At 48.7% G+C, this 21170-nt stretch overlaps 2 protein-coding genes across 2 annotated transcripts in view; both read right to left on the bottom strand.

The window, feature by feature from the left end:
- LOC137900575 (histone H2AX-like) overlaps nucleotides 1-21170 on the bottom strand; it is a 247668-nt gene that overhangs the window by 75167 nt on the left and 151331 nt on the right. The window lies entirely within an intron of this gene.
- igsf9bb (immunoglobulin superfamily, member 9Bb) overlaps nucleotides 1-21170 on the bottom strand; it is a 48946-nt gene that overhangs the window by 20398 nt on the left and 7378 nt on the right. The window contains exons 2-7 of the mRNA XM_068744680.1: nucleotides 16312-16503; nucleotides 11875-12021; nucleotides 8072-8223; nucleotides 6954-7071; nucleotides 4771-4912; nucleotides 2555-2700 (exon numbers count right to left, since the gene is read on the bottom strand). Of these exons, the coding sequence (XP_068600781.1) occupies nucleotides 2555-2700; nucleotides 4771-4912; nucleotides 6954-7071; nucleotides 8072-8223; nucleotides 11875-12021; nucleotides 16312-16503 (897 nt within the window). The remainder of the gene's footprint in view (nucleotides 1-2554; nucleotides 2701-4770; nucleotides 4913-6953; nucleotides 7072-8071; nucleotides 8224-11874; nucleotides 12022-16311; nucleotides 16504-21170) is intronic.

The raw sequence follows: 21170 nt of genomic DNA, 5'->3' as shown, positions 1-21170 counted from the left end.
AGCGAGTCTCAAAGCAGCACCTCAGAGCCTGGAGAGAATTTACAGACTCGAGAATCATCTGAACTGAAGCCCGACTCCTTCACGGAGATCTGAAACTGATTTCTATTTAAGTATCTATTTGTAATTATGGACTTATTGTAGGGAGGGGGGGGGCACAGTGCTGCGAAATAGTGTTAACGGTCACATCTTCAAACAAAAGGTGATGCCTCTGAATGGAAAGCGGAGCCTTCCTGCAAAGGTCCAGCGGGGGCTGCCCCCGGGACGCCCATCTGGCGGAAACTGGGGGGCTAAAAGGCGGAAGGGAAGGAGCCTTTTCTCCTGATGAGTGGAGCGAGCAACGTGTCGCCTCAATGAGGTCAAGGAGGAAAGCTTCGCAGTGGGAAGCGAGTGATAAGGAGCAGAAATGGTGCAAATGAGAGGAGGAGGGGGGGTTAGCGCTATCGACAAAGCACAAGCAAGAGAGAGAGAGAGATGTGGCGAGATGACGTAAGGTAGAGAAGAGCCGGCGGAGGAGAAAGGAGGACGAGGCGGGCGGGGGGACACAATAAAGTGAGCAAAATGCATTCATTCAGAAGAGGGTGAGCGAGTGAATGGGCGGAGCAATGGCAGGATGAGGTGGGGGGTTGAGGAAGTGCGAGAGATCGATTGACCGCCGTGTTGCCAGAACAACTTTTATCTACAAGCGACGCTCTCAGAAGTCCGAACCGCCAGCCTGGCAGCGCTCCGCCGCAGAGGAGCACCAGAGGAGTCCAGAGGAGCCCAGAGGAGTCCAGAGGAGCCCAGAGGAGTCCAGAGGAGTCCAGAGGAGTCCAGAGGAGCCCAGAGGAGCCCAGAGGAGTCCAGAGGAGTCCAGAGGAGCCTAGAGGGGCCCAGAGGAGTCCAGAGGAGCACCAGAGGAGCCCAGAGGAGCCCAGAGGAGCCCAGAGGAGCCCAGGAGTCCAGAGGAGCCCAGAGGAGCCCAGAGGAGCCCAGAGGAGCACCAGAGGAGCACCAGAGGAGCACCAGAGGAGCCCAGAGGAGCACCAGAGGAGCCCAGAGGAGTCCAGAGGAGCACCAGAGGAGCCCAGAGGAGCACCAGAGGAGCCCAGAGGAGCCCAAAGGAGCCCAGAGGAGCACCAGAGGAGCACCAGAGGAGCCCAGAGGAGCACCAGAGGAGCACCAGAGGAGTCCAGAGGAGCACCAGAGGAGCCCAGAGGAGCACCAGAGGAGCCCAGAGGAGCCCAAAGGAGCCCAGAGGAGCACCAGAGGAGCACCAGAGGAGCACCAGAGGAGTCCAGAGGAGCCCAGAGGAGCCCAGAGGAGCACCAGAGGAGCCCAGAGGAGTCCAGAGGAGCACCAGCGGAGCACAAGAGAAGTCCAGAGGAGCCCAGAGGAGCCCAAAGGAGCCCAGAGGAGTCCAGAGGAGCACCAGAGGAGCGCCAGAGGAGTCCAGAGGAGCCCAGAGGAGTCCAGAGGAGCGCCAGAGGAGCCCAGAGGAGCCCAGAGGAGCGCCAGAGGAGCCCAGAGGAGCCCAGAGGAGCCCAAAGGAGCCCAAAGGAGCCCAGAGGAGTCCAGAGGAGCACCAGAGGAGCGCCAGAGGAGTCCAGAGGAGCCCAGAGGAGCCCAGAGATTTCCAGAGGAGCCCAGAGGAGCGCCAGAGGAGCACCAGAGGCGAGGATATCAGCCAGGGGTCTAAATATAGCCGGCAGAGCGCCATCGCTCATGAAACGCCGCTTCCCACCGCAAGATGCTTCAGAGAAGTCATTCAGCAGAAGGGAACGACGGAGGGAGGACGGAGGGGACGGAGGGAGGACGGCGTGACAAGGAGACTGAAAGAGAGAGGGCTTCAAACAGAGCGAAGCAAAGGAGAGAAAAGGGCATCAGGCAAATGGAGTAGAGCAAGCGATGAGGGTCAAAAGAGAGATAAAAAGAGGGAGGAGTAAAGGAATAGAATATGAGGAGATAATAGGAAGGAGAGAGAGAGACAGACAGACAGATACACACAGAGAGAGAGAGAGAGAGCGAGAGAGAGAGAGAGCCCTCTGCAGTCTGACAGAGAAAAGTCTTACAGCGATGATGTAATGCATGTCTCACTTCTCCCTCCCTCTCACCACTGGTGTTGCCTGCTTCTGTTCGTCACACACACACACTCACTAATGTACAGCTCTCAAAGGAGGCGGGAGGGAGAGAGTGGATGCAAAATATCTGTTGCCTTGACTACAGCCAGTGGCCGGTCAACAGCCGACGGGGCTGACATCCCTGTCTGCTCCGGGTGATGCAGCGTCGTCGCCAACGTGACGAACATCTCCAGAGCTGGCAGCGAGCGTTTAATGGGAGGCGAGGAGGAGGAGGAGGAGGAGGAGGAGGAGGCGACGATACAGGACCCATGAATGAGTGCAATGCGAGAACTGGTGGGAGGAGGAAGGTACGGAATGAGACGTGGAGCAGAGGAGGACGCTGACGGTCCTGGAAGGGACGATGACCATCAGAGCGACAGTAAATACTGAACACGCCTCAGAAAGATGCTGCCATGGCAACAACAAAAAACAAATGTTGTAAGAAGAAACTCACTCACATTGCACTATTAGGTAGGCAGAGGCAGTCGGTGTTCGTCCCAGGCTGTTGCTGGGCGCACAGGTGTATTTCCCAGCATCCTCCGGCGTGACTTGGGCAATGATGAGGGAGCCGTCGATGAGGATGCTGACTCGACGCTTCAGGTCGCTGCCAAAGCAGGAAAGGGAACATTAGGAAGATAAATCAGTCAGCAAAGGGTGTTTCATCTGACGCTGTGGCATCTGGAGGAATTCAGAATAATAATAACTTGCACGAAGCTCTAGCAGTGACTGACGTCACTCGAGCAGAAGAAAAAGAGAAGAAGAAAAAGGACTTCACAGCTTTTACAGCTTTTTCTCTGATTCGGCAACAAAATGTACTGACCAGTATTTAATCTGGGTGTAACGGATCACGCGATGTATTGAACCGTTTCCGTTCTGCGTGTTCGGTTCGGTCCACTTGCGTGTACCGGTAAGTTTAGTACTAGCGTAATCTAAGCGGCGTGCGGAACTACAGTCCTGGGCGAGTTTCCACACGGACGCCTCTGAGTGTCGGACACCATTGATGATGATGATGATGAATATATTTATTAGATAGAATGTTAGAGCAGTACAAGTACAGTCAAACAGTAGTATGTATCACAGTACAAGTACAGTCAGCAATAGAGATAATAAAAAATGTACATGAAAACAAATTAGATAAAATGTAAAAAGTAAAATTAGACTTTAAAAGCAATTTTGAACAGATGGGTTTTAGTCTCAGAGGAGCGTTTTAAAAAAGCCCTCGTTTCCGTGAAGTCCTTCGTACGTAATTCATCGACATGTATTGATTGACCATTGACTGAGGGGGAGGAGCGCTAGCAAAACTAGCAGAGCATTAGCTCTGTATTCCAGCTAGCTCTGTTGCTAGTGAGCGGGTTTTCTCCTCTGCTGGAGATGTTGTCACGGCAACCAGATCTATGCCACAGAAAATGTGGATAAGTTAATCTTTCTAGCCAATCTTTTCTAGTAGTAGTAGTAGTAGTAGTAGTAGTAGTAGTAACATTTGTCATATTCAGGCTGTTGGTGCCAAGTGTTCAAAGTTTACAAGTTAGCTTTTTATGAAGATTTTTAAATTGTTACAATACTAAAAACGTCAGTGTAAATAATATCACTCAAATGGGTCGCTTTTATTTATTTATACAAATTCTATTGTTTTTTTAAATAAATTTTGTACCAAAAATGAACCGAACCAAAATGACATTTTAGCATCCCGTTACACCCCTAATATTTATGGTCAGATGCCAGCGTGTAGAAAGAAGGCAAATGTACTTTTGCTCTTTTTGCTCACATCCCAGTCGATGTGTGCCTCCGACGTTAATATAGAATGCTGATGTGCGTCATTCACGAGTCACGGTTGTTCCAGGAGAGGCTTTGCACCCTCTGCTGTGAAAGTGTTGCTTGTAGGACATCGACGTGTTCGCCGGCGTTTTGACACCAAACCGAAAAAAACCCTTCAGCGATGAGCTGGATAAGAAGGGGCGCTAGCAAAGAATGCTAATCGAAGTTCCCTGTTAAAACCCAGTCAACGGGGGAGGGGGGGGGGGGGTATAACGTTCCTCACTGCAGCGAAACATGGAAAACCAAAACGGAAAACACACACATACCTATGATGGAAGTTTTGTGTGTGTGCTACACAACACGGATTTATAGATGTGCACTATTACATATAACGAACAACTAAGGCACTTGGTAGTGAAGTGAACATGTTTACTGCAAAAAACTGTAAAAAATGATTTTACAAATGATTGTATTAAAGAAGTAAGTGTTGCCACTCTGGGCTTGCGTGGAACGCGTCACGAACAAGGTTGGCGAGTCTACAAGCTTTAAAGATTTCAAAAGGCAGACTGCTACTTAAATACATTTAAATGGTGCAAATGAAATGAAATCCTCCGTCTGATCGTCTGTATTAATACCTGCCTACGGACTAATATTGGGATTTTAGTCCATAGGTAGCCAAGACAGACGGCTTCCAACATTCGGATTTGCTTAAATCTCGTCTCGCTTTGGTAGTGGTTTAGTCAAGAGAGAGGAGCTGAAGCTCTCTGAGCTGCTGACGAAGAACTCTCGTCCACCTCAAGCTGAGCAGCTTCTAAAACGCTGTTTTGTTGCTTTGGCCAGTGCTTTCAGCCGCCGTGTTTGGATTTGTCCATCTAGTGACGTAAGCAAAAATATGAAAACGTCCCACGAAACACTTTACTTCTTGAAGAAGACGTTGTCCTCCTCCCAGAACCAGGTGTAGGTCAGGTTGCGAGGGTAGGCCTCCGCCTGGCAGGTGAAGAAGGCGTCCTGCGAAATGTTGACTGTAATGTTCTCCGGTGGCGACACGATAAACGGAGGGCCTGGAGGACAAAACACACAGAAATGGCGACTCAGCAGAAAACACTACGATGGCTTTCATTAATTCACTGTCCCTCTTATCGTCTCATTTCTAATCCAACCTGGTCACTCCCAAGGAGAACCTCAGCATCTCCGACTTGACGCTGAGCATTCAGCAGAGAGGCTAACCTGAGCTGAGGATTGACTGACTGAGAACAGCATTAGTTTTGATTTTGGTCGAGTTGATCAATCGAGTAGAGTCATGCCCCTGGGCTAGACGTCCTCTGACACGGCCCCCGTTAGTGTTGCATCTGAATGAGACGCTGATCAGATTTAACACACTGTAGAGTTCACCGGCCCACGGGAGCGCTTCAGAAGAGCAGCGATCGAGTTTGTTATCATCAGGCTTAAGGCAGGACGGTGTCCCTCTGTAGCACATAATGCTGTAATAGCCAGAACACACACACACACACACACACACACACACACATCCATATCGAGTATCAACGTAAAACCATCGCATACGTATGTTCTGATCTGTATCCCACCGCCTGATCCTTTCTGCCTGCTCCCCAGCAGTAAAACCAGGACCATGCTGTGTGTGTGTGTGTGTGCGTGTGCGTGTATGTGTGTGTGTGTGTGCGTGTCAACTGGAACCAGCCGAGTGCCTGGGATTTGTTGGCACCATCGTCTCTGAGCTGATCTGCAGCTCAGCGGTTTTCCAGGAGGGCCAATATTAGTCCCGCCTCCCCCCAAAAACATTATACAGCGTGGGACAAACAACCCCCGCGGCTCCAATGTCTGTAGACACACTTTTTTTTTTAAATCTATCTTATGCATGCATTAAAAGCTAACACAGAAAGCAGGCTGCACAGCTACAGCGAGCATGACGTCAGCCAAAAGGGGGCGGAGCTTTAAACTCTAACAGCATCTTCAATGACATCACCGTGTCGCTCCTTAGCTGGCTTCTTTTTTAGTAGATGTTAAATAAGTCGTCTATCATAGCATTTATAGCTAACGGCTACTGATGGCTACAGCTAGCGTTAGCCCCCCACGTCACTGAAAGCATTTGACTTTTAGTTTTAAAGCGAACCCTGAATTTACCTCTACAAAGTAAATACATGGACAAAAATAAATAATTATGTCTTAGAAGCTTTAAAATCCATTTTATTTGGGGGCCGCCAATGTTGTTTATGTCGCAAGGCATTCTGGGTGTGACGTGAAATGGCTGCAGCACGGGAGGACTCTAACGCCACTTTTAACGGCAACTCAAACCTCCATGGTGACAACCGTCGATTAAACATCTGCATTTAATCGACTAATTAGCTAATTAGCATCCGACTTCGATCTTACCGGTGGGATGTTTGTCGTTAGTATTACTCTGCATCGTTATTGACCTTTAGACCAGACTGACTATAAAGATATATTTAATAAGTTCTATTAACATTTTCTTCGATTGTCTACTCCCATATATTCAGAAACAGTTTCAGCCTATCGCTCTGATTTTAGTCATGAAATTATGCTCCCGTACGTTTGATCTGGAATAAAGTGAGTAATTTACGCATAATGTCTATGAACTAATAAATATTCATCCGTACCCTGCTTGATAAGAACATTACTGATAACCCATATATTGTGGTGGTTTTGATATCCAGTCAAAGTGAGTGCTGTATTTTATTGACTCTGTGGCTTCTTTCACAAAAAAAACAACACAAAAACTGAGTGAAAAAAGCTTTCACTGAAATATCCGTTTGGTCTTCAGAGAAATATCCTTGAAGAATAGAACAGAAGAATCACCACGGGAGCTTTGCCACTGAACTCAATGGGCTTTGGTCCATTTTGGTAAAATAGTGTCCGAGTGACGGCGCCGTCGTGGTACGGGGGCGGGAGGGGCCGTGTCACGGAAAGGTCGATCACGCCGGCGACATCCTGACACATAGCACTTTCACAGCGGGATCACCAAATGTGTTTGGGGCATTTTCACATTTATACGCATACCTTGGTGTAAGAATGTTCTGAAAGCGTCTCGTTGCTAGGCATTAAGCCGCGGTAGCATCATTGTACCTTGGACTAGCAGCCGCGTGGTGTGAGTGGCCTCCCCCTGGGGGCTGGAGGCTCGACACAGGTAGGGCCCCCGATCCTCGCGGGCGATGGACAGAACCGTCAAACTCCCATCAGACACCTTGAGGCAACACAACACCTTTCAGAAGTGGACTTGATGCAAATTAAAAAACGGAAAAGAAGAAACACTTTATCTCCTTTACATGAACTGATTATTGATTATTACTGATCACACTGAGATGAAATTACTGTTACTAATAAAGCCGTCTGGTCTGTGTGTGTGTGTTGAGTAAGAGTGAGAAAACAGTGTGAGGAGATGGCGGTAATGAACGGCGGCGGTAAATCCGTGAGTTGATCAGTAAATCTATTCCTTTATCACGAGACACTTGTTCCTAGAAAAAGGCGATGGGCTGATTCTTTCCTCCGTCCAAATCCAATCGTCAAGGGTGCCGAATGACAGCTGACCCGAGTCGATTTGAAATCTACATTTGGTTTAAACTTTGGGGAAGAACATTAGGAGCAGATCTCTTCAAGGGGACATGTTTTTTAAATTACTTTTCCCATGTTTCTACAATCATATTTAGTAGTTTTCAGGTCGTTACCAACCCAAAAACTAATAAATTAAACCATCCAGTCAATCCTGCGTAGTTCTGTAATCAAGTAATCTTCCCCGTGTGATGTCACAATGGGGGGGGGGGGGTATAAGGGTATAATATGGGATCTTTAATAATAATGCATGAAAGTAATTTGGCAAATGTTGAAAAAACACGTCTCTGTGCTAACATTTTATCTGGTTTCTCACCAGTCAACAGAAAAATGCAGCAAAAGTCTAGTGACAAAGAAAAAGCCGCTGCCTGTAAAAAATGCAGATCTATAAGCCTCCTATGAACAAAGCCCAGTTACTTGAATAATTGATCGACTGCGGGGGAGTCATTTCCATTCCTACAACAAACTTTCTTGCCTGAAGACAGTAAATCAGGACCAGTTCTTTAACCAAGCAGGGAATTCTCATTAGAACCGTTTTACACACAGTTCTATCTTTTACACCGTGACAAAAACCTAATAGAAGCATGACAAAGTTGATCATAACCATTGATTAGTTGACTTGTTCAGAACCATACCTTATACTTGGCACCGGTGACCATCAGGCTGCCGTCTCGCAACCAGCTGACCGAGGGTTTGGGGTTGCCGAAGGCCGAGCAGGTCAACGTTATGCCGCTCCCTTCCTTGGCCTCTACATACTGAGGTGGCGTATCCGAGAATGTTGGGGGGGCTGAGGAGGACAGGGAGGAGCTTAGCCAAACCCACATCGGTACAGAACAAGGACACCTTGAGAAACCCTCAAATATACAACAGCTATCAGACAATCTAATCTGGAAACCTCTTTAGATCTTTGCTGGAACTTCTCAAACCTACATGGGTACATAGAGTATATCGGTTTGGCCAGTGGTCCCAATCAATACTAAAGATTGGGTCAAGCAGAGGCTGGTTGGGCCAGGAATCTTCTCATTCCTCCATCGAGGTGCACACAAGAAGTCTTTTGACCCTCAACAGATCGATAGCGGGTTGTAACTGCCCCACCCGTCTTTGACCTCAGCTGACTCAACGCAAAGCCGAACGTATGCGGAACATCGTTCCCAGTGATTCGAGGCAGATTTGTTCAATCATAAATCCTGTTCTAATCACCTTAGGCCTGAAGCCGATCTGCTTACATGTGTAATCCTGTAGCCTATCAATTGTTAAATGTTAAATTCCATTTGCCGCCACAAACCCAGTCGTGATGCTAATTCTACTAAATGCACTTCATCACGCCACGTGAGAGAAAGTGGCGTTTACAGTTTCTGTTGGCAGACATTGTGTGGTCAAAAGGTTTTTATATTTGCATACGTATTGATCATTTATACTGTACATATGATACATAATTGATCCTGGTGTGTATATATATACTTACCGTATAGTTCTGTGAGACTTTTGTTAACATGCCGCACAGAAATAATGAATCATTAGGCCCGAGCGCCTATCCTAGGCGTAAGGGGCTATTGCTTTTGCAACGCAGAAGACGACAAGTTGACGAGCGCAACCCTCGACATACTTTCAGGTGGCCGCAACCGATCTCGGCCGTAACTCGTGAAGTGAGGACCACCTGTGGAGGGTTCGGGCTGTTAGGGTTACCCCAACGCTAACAGCAGGGGCAATGGCTGCTGAATTAGACTAGACCTTTGGACCATCGGCACCGGAGTGTTTTTACTTTATACCTCCAGCCTTGGGATTGTTGATTACTCTCATCTATTTCTCATTAGCAGCAGCACCCTGGGGAATTTAGTGCTTGTGTGTTTCCCTTATTCTTTGCCAGAGATTGCCTTCGGAACTCGAGTCAATCCTTCCAGCCTCTCCGTGTGTTTTTAGATTTGCCGTCTTGCTTCCTGACTTCGCTTGTTTTCAGATTGCTTTGGTGCTACCTTTGAATATACCTTAAAAATATTGAATATTTTTGGCTTATTTTGGACGCTGGCCTCACGCCTCCTGAAAGGCTTTGGTTTGTTTTTTTGGAGAGATAAAACATCTGGGAACAGCAGTTTGGGTTGGTATCTACAGACTCGTATGTCAATCAAACATGTGTAGTTGATGTTCCAGCAAACGCGTGGCATGTGAATCACTGCAGGAGGGCACTCAAATATAAAGCAACTGTGAGGGCAATAGCGCCGACTGTGCTTGTAGTTCCTCTCGTCTATTAGCTTATTGTTCAACCCTTTCCTGAGATCTGTCCGTGTTGATGAACAACGGCGGATTGGCAGAACGAAGAAGAGGCCAGTGTTTCCTTCAGCTCACACCGAGCCGAGCCGTGACCGCCCAACCATTCAAGCCTAGTAGCATCAGTCCCACATCAGGCCACTCAAAGACGACGTCTGGGCGACGCCGACACATGACATCTGTGTAATCACGATATAGCACGTAGCACCAGCGACGCCATCTTCAGAACTCGATCGATCTGGCGTGAATAAATACTGTCAGTACTCTTAAAACCTGGGTGCCCCCCCGAACCCTACTGCACTTGCGACCCCCTACAAACTGGGCCTCATCAAGCAAACAACCCCCCCCCCCCCCCTTGCTATCTGACTGCTAAGCTTCAGTTTGCAGCAGACTAACTGCAGCCCTCCCAGCCACCATCTTTATGCATCTCACCTACAATCTATATGCTTCGCTTCCGCCCTGCCAAGAAGGCAGCGCGCTACTAAAGTGCCGGCAATAGTCTCCGACAGCCGCTGATGTTTGACAATGATAGGGAGAGGTGGCTATTAATAGAAGCACTGCTGGAGCTTTGTGCAGCGCGAGGATGAAGCACAGCGCTGAACCTTGAAGATTCTGTCACCTCAGTTTCCCCCAAAAAAATGCTTGTCACACTTCAGCATGGGGAGCTGAAACGCCCACTTAGGCATTCAACACACGTCTGTGATGTTAAAGCCCACTCACGCATAATAAGAGTCACTATTGAAGGGTGTAAACTAATGTTGGAAGAATTAAGTGATTCTCTGCAACTGCGTAACATTTACAGCCTCCCGACGCAGTCTTATTAACCATTCCGACAAAAAGAAAGACTAATGGATACAAGTTTGGGTGGGTTCGTCTTATCTGAGACGGAATCTCATGAAGCAGACAGGCGGACTCTTCCAAGCCTCAGAACATCTCAGCTCTCATACGCCCACCTCCTGGCACCACCCACGACTCCACGTCCAATAACCTGCGAGCAGCAGCGCTCAAGAACTCCCACGGGCTGCAGCGATTGGTGCACGCAGTGATTGCAGCGAGGAGACAGGCCAATCCAATTTGTGAAGCCTCAGGGTCCGATCGGCAGGAATGCGTTGCCATCAAAACAGCGGCACCTTGTGACTTTGGAGTCACGCCGCAGTCATTACTTTTGATAGCATGGTGGTGAGCCTGGCTTTGCTGGAGACAGACACTCCGGTTTCAGTGCTGCCCGACTTTTCCTTCGCCATAAACAGCAGGACAGAACCTGAACCTCGCCTCCGGTTTTCAGTGGACGGATCTACTGGTTGAACATCCTAGGAAGCCTGAAGCCTTTAAAGCAGGGAACTCAAACACGCGGCCCGAGGGCCATGTGCGGCCCGCAGGATGATCATTTGCGGCCCCCGCAGGACAACATGAAAGTTTAAGGTTAATGCGGCCTGCAAGCTTTCTATTAATTTTTCTTCTTTCTTTTATTCAATGAATGAATATCTCAAGAATGTCTTTTGAGTTTTCGATTGTTAAAAATGCAGAAAATAATTTCCCGAAGAGACTTTTTTCAGAAAATTGTAAAGTAAGATGTGTTTTTATGGGCGAGAGTTCATCTTTCTTTTTTTTGTGGAATACCTGACGTGGCCCGACCTCACACAGACTTTGCCTCCTGTCGCCCCCCCCCCCAGGTAATTTGAGTTTGAGACCCCTGCTTTAAAGACCCCAACAAAACTGATAAACTAAGCTAATGCGGTGTGACCAATGGAGGGTGTACAAGTCTGGGATCTGGGGGGGGGGGGCTGTTACCACAGCAACGAGCGTCATCATAGCTGTCTGATAAAGAGTCTCGATGAATGCTTGAGCTGCCAAGGAAGACGAGAATGCTCTGATAATAGTAAATCATGTGTTGATGCTAGTGGGGGTTCTTTATTTTAGTGGGGGTTCTTTATTTTAGACTCCAGTGCTCTCATCCAGAGACAGCAGGCCGTGTTCTCCTCAAGAACACATCCTTTAGTCGTCAGGACGCCACAAACGATGCCGACGAGTGTTGGATTACTGATCAGAGGTAATTAACCTTTGACATGACGCGGACGCGACGGTCCCTCTACGTGACGCTTATGGTAAGGACCTCCATGCGTCACGCTTGTGGTGAACATACTCCGACTAGCGCTTGCTTGCTGGTACTCACCATTGACGGTCAGATGCGCCCAGCTGCCGTTGTGGAACGTGTCCGTCTGCTGCTCCAGCATCAGCACCTTACACTCGTACCAGCCCTGGTCTTCTGAGCGGACGTCGTCTATCCGCAGCGAGGACTTTCCGTGCAGACTGGCCCGGCCTGGTGGACAGAAACGGAGAGGAGGCGTCGCCGGTGAGGGGCGAGGACGTTGAGTTTGAGTTTCCTTCACTTCGGATAGATTTCTGACGCTTCCCTTTTTGTCTTCTGTGACACTAAGGTGTGTTTTTGGCACGTGCTTCGTTTTGCGGCTCGACAGCTGATGCTCACCCACTGCAGGTGTAACGTACACGGAAAGCAAAAGTCGCATAAGCTTCAGTAGGGGTGTGCCCCGCCTCTCGCCCACAGCAAGCTGGGATTGGCTACAGCAACTCTGGTGATCCGCAAAACGGAAGAGGGTGGATGAACGGATGGATGGATGGATGGATGGACGGATGGACGGACGGACGGACGGACGGACGGATGGATGGATGGACGGACGGATGGATGGATGGATGGATGGATGATGGACGGATGGACGGACGGACGGACGGACGGACGGATGGATGGATGGACGGATGGAAGCTTCAGTAAGGATGGAATGAGACGTGAGCCTTACGTTGAAAGTACGGACAGATCATAGCTTCCTTTGAGGTTATCGGTTTTAGAATCGGAGAGCTCAGACTCAGGCTGAGTTTTACTTTTACAGCTCAAAAGCTAAAAGGGACAGGGGGGTGATGACAACCCCCCCCAACAGATGGCAACTGGCAATAATGACAAAACAGGGGGCTTTCAGGGGGCAGGGGACAGCTCAAACCGTCAGCATTATCAAAGCCTGGCTGTCCGTCATTAATCCCGCTCACAGCCCCTCGGCATTGTGGGTTTTCCTTTCAGCGTCCTAATTCCCTCCATTCTGACATCAGGTAAATACATCAGCTGCTCTCGCAGCTTTCTCAGTGAGGTAAAGGGATGTTAGATCCTAAGGCTGTGTGTGTGTGCGTGCGTGTGTGTGTGTGTGTGTGTCCTGGTCAGGCTATTTTTAGATCAGATTATATTCATGTCCGTCTCCTCTCGAGGAAGTCCGGGAGGACCAGAGAAAGCAGTTGGAGTTTGAGTCGGGTCCTAAACATTCCGTTTGAACGGCCTCCACCGGTGAACGCTGACCTTTGACATCACCGCCATTCCCGTCGGTCTGAGGGTAAACAAAGAGTCCAAAGGGACCGGGATGATTCTTTCTGGAGCCGAAGTATCGAACCGTAGAAGTTCATGAAGGAGAAATCGTGACGGCTCCGATTCCGACGGTCCTTCCTCACTTTGACCAAAACAAGCTTAGAATCAAGCTAAAATTCACTTTAAAAATCACGAACAAAGAAGGCATAAAGTGCAAATCCACTTTTTTTTTTGCACCAACTCTTCCCTTAAAACTTAATTGGAGTTGCTGGCGCGACCTCTGCGCGACCTCTGCGCGCCATGTACGCTAACATCGACTCCATTACTCAGATTCTCTCCCGCGGCGAGTCATTTCCACAAACTGCTTAACTGAATTCATGTTTTAAGTTGTTTTGACATCCGTGAGTTCTAATTAGCCTGAACTGCTGTAGCCATTTAACATCCCATCATGTTAATTCATAAATGATTACGTTTAGTCAGTACTTTCAGCTTTTCATTGAATGCAGGCGCAAAGAAATGATTCGGTAGAGGTTTAAACAATTACATCAACAGAAGAACCAATTCAATCACCCAGGAGGAGTAGAGGGTGTGGCCAGGTCCAGGCAGGAGTCCTGGCAGGAGTCCAGGCTGGAGTCCAGGCAGGAGTCCAGGCAGGAGTCCAGCCAGGAGTCCTGGCTGGAGTCCTGGCTGGCCTGGATCACTGCAACAACGGCCTCCGTTGTTTACATCATGCAGCTTTAACAGCTTCCACATGAGACTCCCCGGTGAGCAATCAGGTGTGGCGGTGTAGCGCTGTCCTCTGTCCTCTGAACTCTGTCCTCTGAACTCGTGCCGGCCTTTTAGACTTGAAGACAGGATGATGTCATCGCCATGCAATCCAGTCGTATGCAGGGGAGACTCCCATCGGACTATCTCTTGACAGAATGAGGTTTGCACTTTCAGCGCGTCACGTCGTCGTCACACAGACGCTCCAGGGACAAGTCCCGGCCGTCAAACGGCCTGCGGGGCTCGTACTGTCCCGACAAGCCACACCTTTAACCTCTGGGTCATTATCAACATCTGGCATCGGCCGTTTCGACCACAGTGGAGACAAATCAAATGTTTTGATGTGGAATAAATGTCCGCTCCTCGTGGTTCATCCTCTGGGCACCATTAGCGGTTTTATTCTGAGCCGGGCATTTTATGATCACACAGAAGTCAAGAGACGACCTTTAGAAGTCCTGCAGACCCAACCTCATTAAATGTGTTCAACCATTCGTGATTTTATTTCTGCGTAAACGTTTATATCGCAGCTTTTAAAGCCAGAACAGACGCATGTGTCGTCATGTCGGGTCGTTAACGCCGCTGCGCCGAAATTCCCAACCTTGACTGTGTCCATGCACGTAATTGGGAAGTGGGACCGTATCCCTCAGGCGGCGTCAGCAGGAGTTTGGGTCTTTTACAGTAATTCTGACAGAAGTCCAGCTGTTCCTTCATCCGTCTCGTTTCAGTTCATCCAGCTCCACTAATGCCTTTAAAGCAGGGACCTCAAACTCGCGGCCCGAGGGCCACTTACGGCCCGCTGGATGATCATTTGTGGCCCTGCAGGACAATATGACAGTTTAAGGTTAATGCGGCCTGCGAGCTTTATATACATTTTTCTTTTTTCTTTTATTCAATGAATGAATATCTCAAGAATGTCTTTTGAGTTTTCGATTGTTAAAAATGCTGGAAAGAGGGTAATATTTAAAAATGTTCTCGAAGGCACTTTTTAAGGTTAAGCCACATTCATCTTTGTCTTTCTGTGGCCCGACCTCACCCAGACTTTGCTTCCTGCGGCCCTCAGGTAATTTGAGTTCGAGACCCCTTGATTTAACCCTTTAAACCCGCACCATGAAGTAATAGTCAGAATACTAAAATTTTGGAAAAGAAGGTCTTAATGGAACCTTCTGACAAATTTGTCCAAAAAAGTGCTCAAATTTATGTAACTTTTTCAAAAACCGGACTTTCTTTCATGAGAAATGCCGATGCATGCGTCGGCTTGTGTCGATCAGCTTTTTCGCTTTTTCTGAAGTAGTCTCAAAATCCTGAAAGGCCATGTGTATCAAATATGATACGTTTGGCAATAAAGGGTGAATCAGTTTTCTGCAGTCACCCCTTGGAGGCCTGTGGACCCAGCCACGGGTCGTTTTAAGCTCGTATCCGGTGCTGCGGGTCGACAGAACCAGCGCGACCGGTCGGATGCAGCCTGCACAGACAACAGAATCTGGGATCACATCCCACCATTTCTTTTTTTCCTCTCAATAAAAGAATGAAAGATTTGTTTGCTGCTGGACATGTAGGCCGGACGGGGCTCGACACCATCGCCCCATGTTCGTATCGGCTGCTTTGACCATGGCCTGGGACATCACATGACCTGTGACATCACATGACCTGTGACATCACACATGCTGAAACACCACCATGGAGCATAGAAATTACAAAGCGCCTCTCTGGCCGTTTGAGACCATCACAACATCTTTTATTAAAGCTCTGTCGTTTATAATAGTGCCTTAGAGAAAGAGCATCTGGAAATCTCCGTACGGGGGGGGGGATTGTGTCTGACAAACCCCGGAGTTGGTTCCGAGGATTTGTGCAGCTCTGGCATTAATGAACCACTTATCAGCGTCTTTATCTCGCCTCACTTTTAATCAGAAAAATAATGACCAAAGAAAATGACACACGTCCCTGCTGATAACGTCGGACACTGGATGCTGCAAACCGACGCCGTAAGTCGGGACTTTGGGTTTAGGTTAACCTCCTCGTGCTTTTATTTTGTTGCCTGTGTGACTCTAACAGGCGTATCTGTCACTCGCTTCAGGCTCCGCCCGCTAATCGATTACGACAAAGCGTGCGAGTTCGCAAAAAAACATTACAGAAAGCTGCATTTCTGTGTTTTTTTTTGCCACGAGCGTTGACTTTTATTTCCGCTGCAGCAGGAACTGCTCCCTGCAGACAGCGGCCAATCAATGAGCTGCATTCAAACGGATGCATCGACCTGCATCTGCTGACGGCATCCGGATGAACCTGAGAACCAAAGACTTGCTTTTCGGGTTTTGGGTTTCGGTATCGCTTGCACCCTGGTGTCCCCCGTTCCCCCCCCCCCGGTGGGATTCTCCCCCATGTTTATTTAAATAAACTGATAATAAGCATCTTCTTGTGACATCACAGTAGCAAGGGCCTTTTAAAGCTACAACGGTGACAACGTTTCTTCCACCATCTTACCGGCGTATTCCGGATCCACGTGAGGCGGATAGAAGCGAAAGTTGATGAAAAAGGGGATGGGCATTCCATACTTGAACCACTCCACCACGTAGGGCTGGCCGTTCAGGGGGTGGGACACGGCGCATCCCAGGATGACGTTCTCTCCTGCACGCACCGTCACAAACTGAGGCTCCTCTCGCACGCCGTGGGCACCTGGAGGAACATTCACTGGTTAGACTGGCCCATCAAAGGCTGCGGCCCACTTCAAATGCGTTACATCTCACGCACACACTGTTTCCCAATGTAAGAAACAAAGAAATTCCTTTTCCGAAACTGGAATAAAGCAAGATTAACGACATGAGATCGTACAACGTAGCGTGTTAATATGTTTAACCTCCAGGACGTCATCCAACACGGCAGCAAATAGGTGGGGGTTGAGAAAAGCGTTAGCGTAGCGGGGATACGAGCAGCACGTGTATGGTGACTGCAGAGGAAGGATGTGACGGGTCAGCATCTTCTTCCTCTCCCCCTTACTGGAATCCTAATCTTAGAAAAAAGATATTCTCAGACCGAAAATAGCACAAATTTTAAAGCCTGATGGTTCAAATACAAAAAAAAAAGGAGCGTTCTGGAGGGCAGGTCAGAAAGCAGCGATGAACCCGGCGACCAGGAGCTCGCTCTGAACATCCACGGCGTGCCCCCCCCCCCCCCCCCAACTCTCAGGTCTGCAATGATGTCCGTGTTTTTTTCCCTGCGGAACATCTCGACTGACAGCTTGCGCTTTCTCGTGCACACCAAGGTGCCACAAAGCCCCCTTGAACCGAGGCCAGTCTGAACGGCGCCCGGCGGCCCCGCAGGTTTAACGCTGAAGGGCAGATTGAGAGCAGCGAGACGGCGTCTGGACAATCTGTGAACGCATCATCACGACCCCAGAACAGCAGCGGCATCGCCGCATCCGAGGAAGCTGCTGGTGCGTTTGAGATTTGCTGTGTGCTCTCATCCCCCCCCCCCTCGCTCACGAACGCACGGCACCTAACGCAGCTCTGCGCGTTGATTGGCTGATGATGACATCATGGCACAAAAACAGCCCGTTGGAAGGTATGACTTCACTGTTTATCGCTGATGAGACGGCGAGGGAGCGGAGCCGGTCTGTTCATCCTCTCCTCCACCCAAAAATAAGCACAGAGGTGCCGGCAGGAGCGTCAGCAAAGAGGAGGAGAAGAGGAGGAGAAGAGGAGTTCCTGGCTTGTTGCCAGGAGGACAGTAATACACGAGGAGAAAAGCCGGCGTCAGAATGCTGACTCACCTTTCTGCCGTTTTATTCAGGTTCGATGCCACCGGTGAGAAAAAACCCAAATGTTTGAGTCGAGTCGGTTACGAGCATTTTAAAGGTAAAGAAAGTATCTGCAAAAAAAATAATAAATAGATACAAATTTAAAGGGACACATTTTTGTAGATTTTTGGAGAAAATTTTCAAAATAAAACTCAAATTAAAGTGCGTTTACTGGAACTTAAATATCAGGAGGCCAAATGAGCTCGAGTCAAACCTCAGATGCATTTTTTTCGTGTGATCATCGTTCTACCAAGGTACAAAAACGACTGCAGAATTCAACCATTTATTTATTTTGTAAATGTTCCCCAACTGAGCAAATAGAAATTGCACCTCCTCTTGTCATAGGAAGAACGCGAGCGCTGCTCTGATGCTACGTGTCGCGCCATCACGCTTCATTTTCACGTTCAATCCGCTATCCGCTAAACGCACGAGTTTACGTGCGTTTACAGCTGATCGTCCCGATCCGTGCCAGCGCTGGTTATCGGCCCGCTCGGCTGAGTGCCAACAAACACGCTGCACCTAAATCATTGATAGCAAGGTCAGGGCATCAGCACCCCGCCTATTCCAGCACCTGAATGCCGCCGCCGTGCTATTCCAACGTTCAACCCGGCGAGGAAGCCAATCAAACGGCAGCTCTGTGGAATTAATGAAGGCATTAGCAATGCTGCACCAAGACGTCAGGGGCAGTGAAACGTCTTTAGACTCCATCGCATGCGCTTTACGCTCCTCCGCCCACCAGAGGAAAGAGCAAAGCTGCAGACCGGAGGAAGACTCTTATTGCTTTCTGAGAGACGCTCGAATGTCATCGTCCGCTGCTCGGACCCAGACGCCGAAGAATCCGGGGGCGAAACGTTCGTCTGAAGCGACAATGGCAGCAAAGCAACGCGATAATTGAAAGTATGAAATGCAGAACAGTGGAATTCAGTCTCTCTCCCTCTCTCTCTCTCCAGACAGATGGCTGTCTGCTATGAGCCTTAGGTTCTGTCCAAGGTTTCTGCCTGTTAAAGGGAAGTGTTTCCTTCCCTCCGTTGCCAAAGTTCTTGCTCTTCTTCTCGTTCTGCCTTTCCCTGCTACTCCTGTAAAGTGCATTGAGGTAACGTTCTGTTGTGATCTGGCCTTATAGAAATTGAATTGAATTGAAACGTTCTGCTTTGCTGACGTCTAATGTTCGACGTGGTCTCGGCCGGCGATTTAAAACGCAGCACAGAACAGAACTCCTGAACACACAGTGAGAAGCAAGCGGGTCATATTCATTCACATTCAACATCATTAACATCAATTAAAGCCCCGTGGGGCAAACCCGGAGGGTGAGGGGCTTCTTTCAAGATCGCCAAGCCTTCTGACCACTGGATAAACGAAGATGTCCACGAACTTTCATCATCAAAAGAATTTTTAAATGGTGCAAGTGTTGCTCGGCAGGTGAGGCCGCTATGATCAGCCATCCATCTTACGTGATGAGAAAAAGAGACATACTCGACCATGGTGATAAAACCAGTCTGGGGGGGGTAGCTGGACAGGAAACGCATATCCTGAGTGCCATGGCGCAACATTCCTGAGGTTGTCCAAAGTGAAAATACTAAAAGTCTTTCCACTGAGATCACGGCCGTTCAATGAGAAAAGGGAGCTGAATGTTCCCTAAATGAACGGTACACTTTAGACCGCCCCTTCAGATGGCTTAAATAGGGCCAAACGCTCTCTGTAAAAGCTGCTTCAACTTCGGCGGCTGCACAGGACGAAGAAAACAGTCACTTCATTTCTAGCTGTCAAGAGGGCATTAAAGGCACTAAAACAGTTTCCCAACTCAGAAGCATCAAGAACCCATTAAGAGGTTCTATTCCTGCATCGGAACGTGTGAAGGCAGGATGGAACCGGGGGAGGGGAGTATCAGGTGTCTCTGTGATAGGAGAGAGTCAGCGGGGACGAAGGGACAGGTCTACAAGACGGTGGTGAGGACAGCCATGATGGACGGCTTAGAGACAGTGGTGAGGACAGCCATGATGGACGGCTTAGAGACAGTGGTGGACGTCTTAGAGACAGTGTCTCTGAGGAAAAGACAGGAGGCGGCGCTAGAAGTGGAGGAGATGAAGATGCTGAGGTTCTCCTTGGGAGTGACCAGGTTGGACAGGATTAAAAATGAGACAATAAGAGGGACAGTGAAGGTTAGACGTTTTGGAGACAAGGTCAGAGAGACCAGGCTTTGATGGTTTGGACATGTCCAGAGGAGAGACAGGGACTATATCGGTAGAAGGATGCTGAGGATGGAACTGCCAGGGAACAGGACTAGAAGACGACCCAGGAGAAGAGACATGGACGTAGTGAGGGAGGACATGAGAGTGGCTGGTGTTGGGGAGGACGATGCAAAGGACGGGTGAAGTGGAGAAGGTAGATTTGCTGTGGCGACCCCTCAGGGGACAAGCCGAAAGTCCAGTAGTTTACCACATCAGATCGACGAGTACAGTTTCACGGCAAAAATGTGGGAAGAGTTCCGAGCGACACTATTTATTTTGAAACGACCTCTTGCAGAGAGAAGGAATCCATTTGGGAAGATCCGTAAATGATAACAGATTGTGAGAAATGTCTTGCCTAATACGGTTATGGAAGTCGGGACGCTGATTTGTGTTTGTCAGCTCGCAGTCCAACCCTCAGACACGTCAGGGCGGCGGCTTAAACCACTAATGCTGCTGCAAAAGGACGGGAGACTTGACCTAATTCCGGCGTTCTGCTCCACACTCCCACCCTGCAACACTCGGAATCCAAACGCAATCTTTCAAGGCTATTGAAGCATCCAATCCCTCTCGCATCACTGGTGGACTAAAGCAAAGGAAATCCGTTCTGTTGGTCATGCAAACATTAACATAGATGGGGAGAGGAAACGGGGTCGACTTTCAAAGGCCTTTAGGCCTGGATCCAATTCCCATTGGTTGCTAGTCCACGCAAACAGCTGAAGCCACCAGTCAAGGTGACCGTCTGCTTCCTGTCAGGCAGCGGCCTTCACGCAGACCTCGGATCAGCTGGTTCCACGGTGGCGTCAATGTCAACACAAGCATTCTGTCCGTCCGTCCCTCCATCCTTTCCCTGATGGTCCTGAATGAAATGACTGCAGTGCTCGTAGTGGGGCTGCAGCGATGCACGATATTCAGCTCAGGAAACCGCAAGATTCAAGACACTTACATCATTTTCTGAAAGACTTTAAAGGGACAAAGTGATGTTGGTGACATATTGAGTTCCAGCTTGGGAAGCGCTAAAACCAATGTCGTGCCATTTTTAAGCTTTATCGCGATACACGAAAATTATCTCCATATTCTGAATCGCCAACATATAAATGTTAAACTCAACACTTTGATGCATAAAGTTACACGAGTATAATGATAGAAGCAGACCCTCCTGTTGGATTGGAGATTTACATGGAAAAGGGGGGGGGGGGGGGGTCACAATCAAGTTAAGTTCAGTGAAGCTTTTATTTCAAACATTCTATAAAAAATAGTGCAGCAGGTTTAACATTTTCAAAAGTGAACGGCTAATAAGAATTAACACGCCACATGTCATT

The sequence above is a fragment of the Brachionichthys hirsutus genome, chromosome 10 (assembly GCF_040956055.1).
Source record: "Brachionichthys hirsutus isolate HB-005 chromosome 10, CSIRO-AGI_Bhir_v1, whole genome shotgun sequence".
NCBI classification, from domain to species: domain Eukaryota; kingdom Metazoa; phylum Chordata; class Actinopteri; order Lophiiformes; family Brachionichthyidae; genus Brachionichthys; species Brachionichthys hirsutus.
Note: the sequence above shows the minus strand (reverse complement) of the source record. Positions and strands in the feature narration are given on the sequence as shown.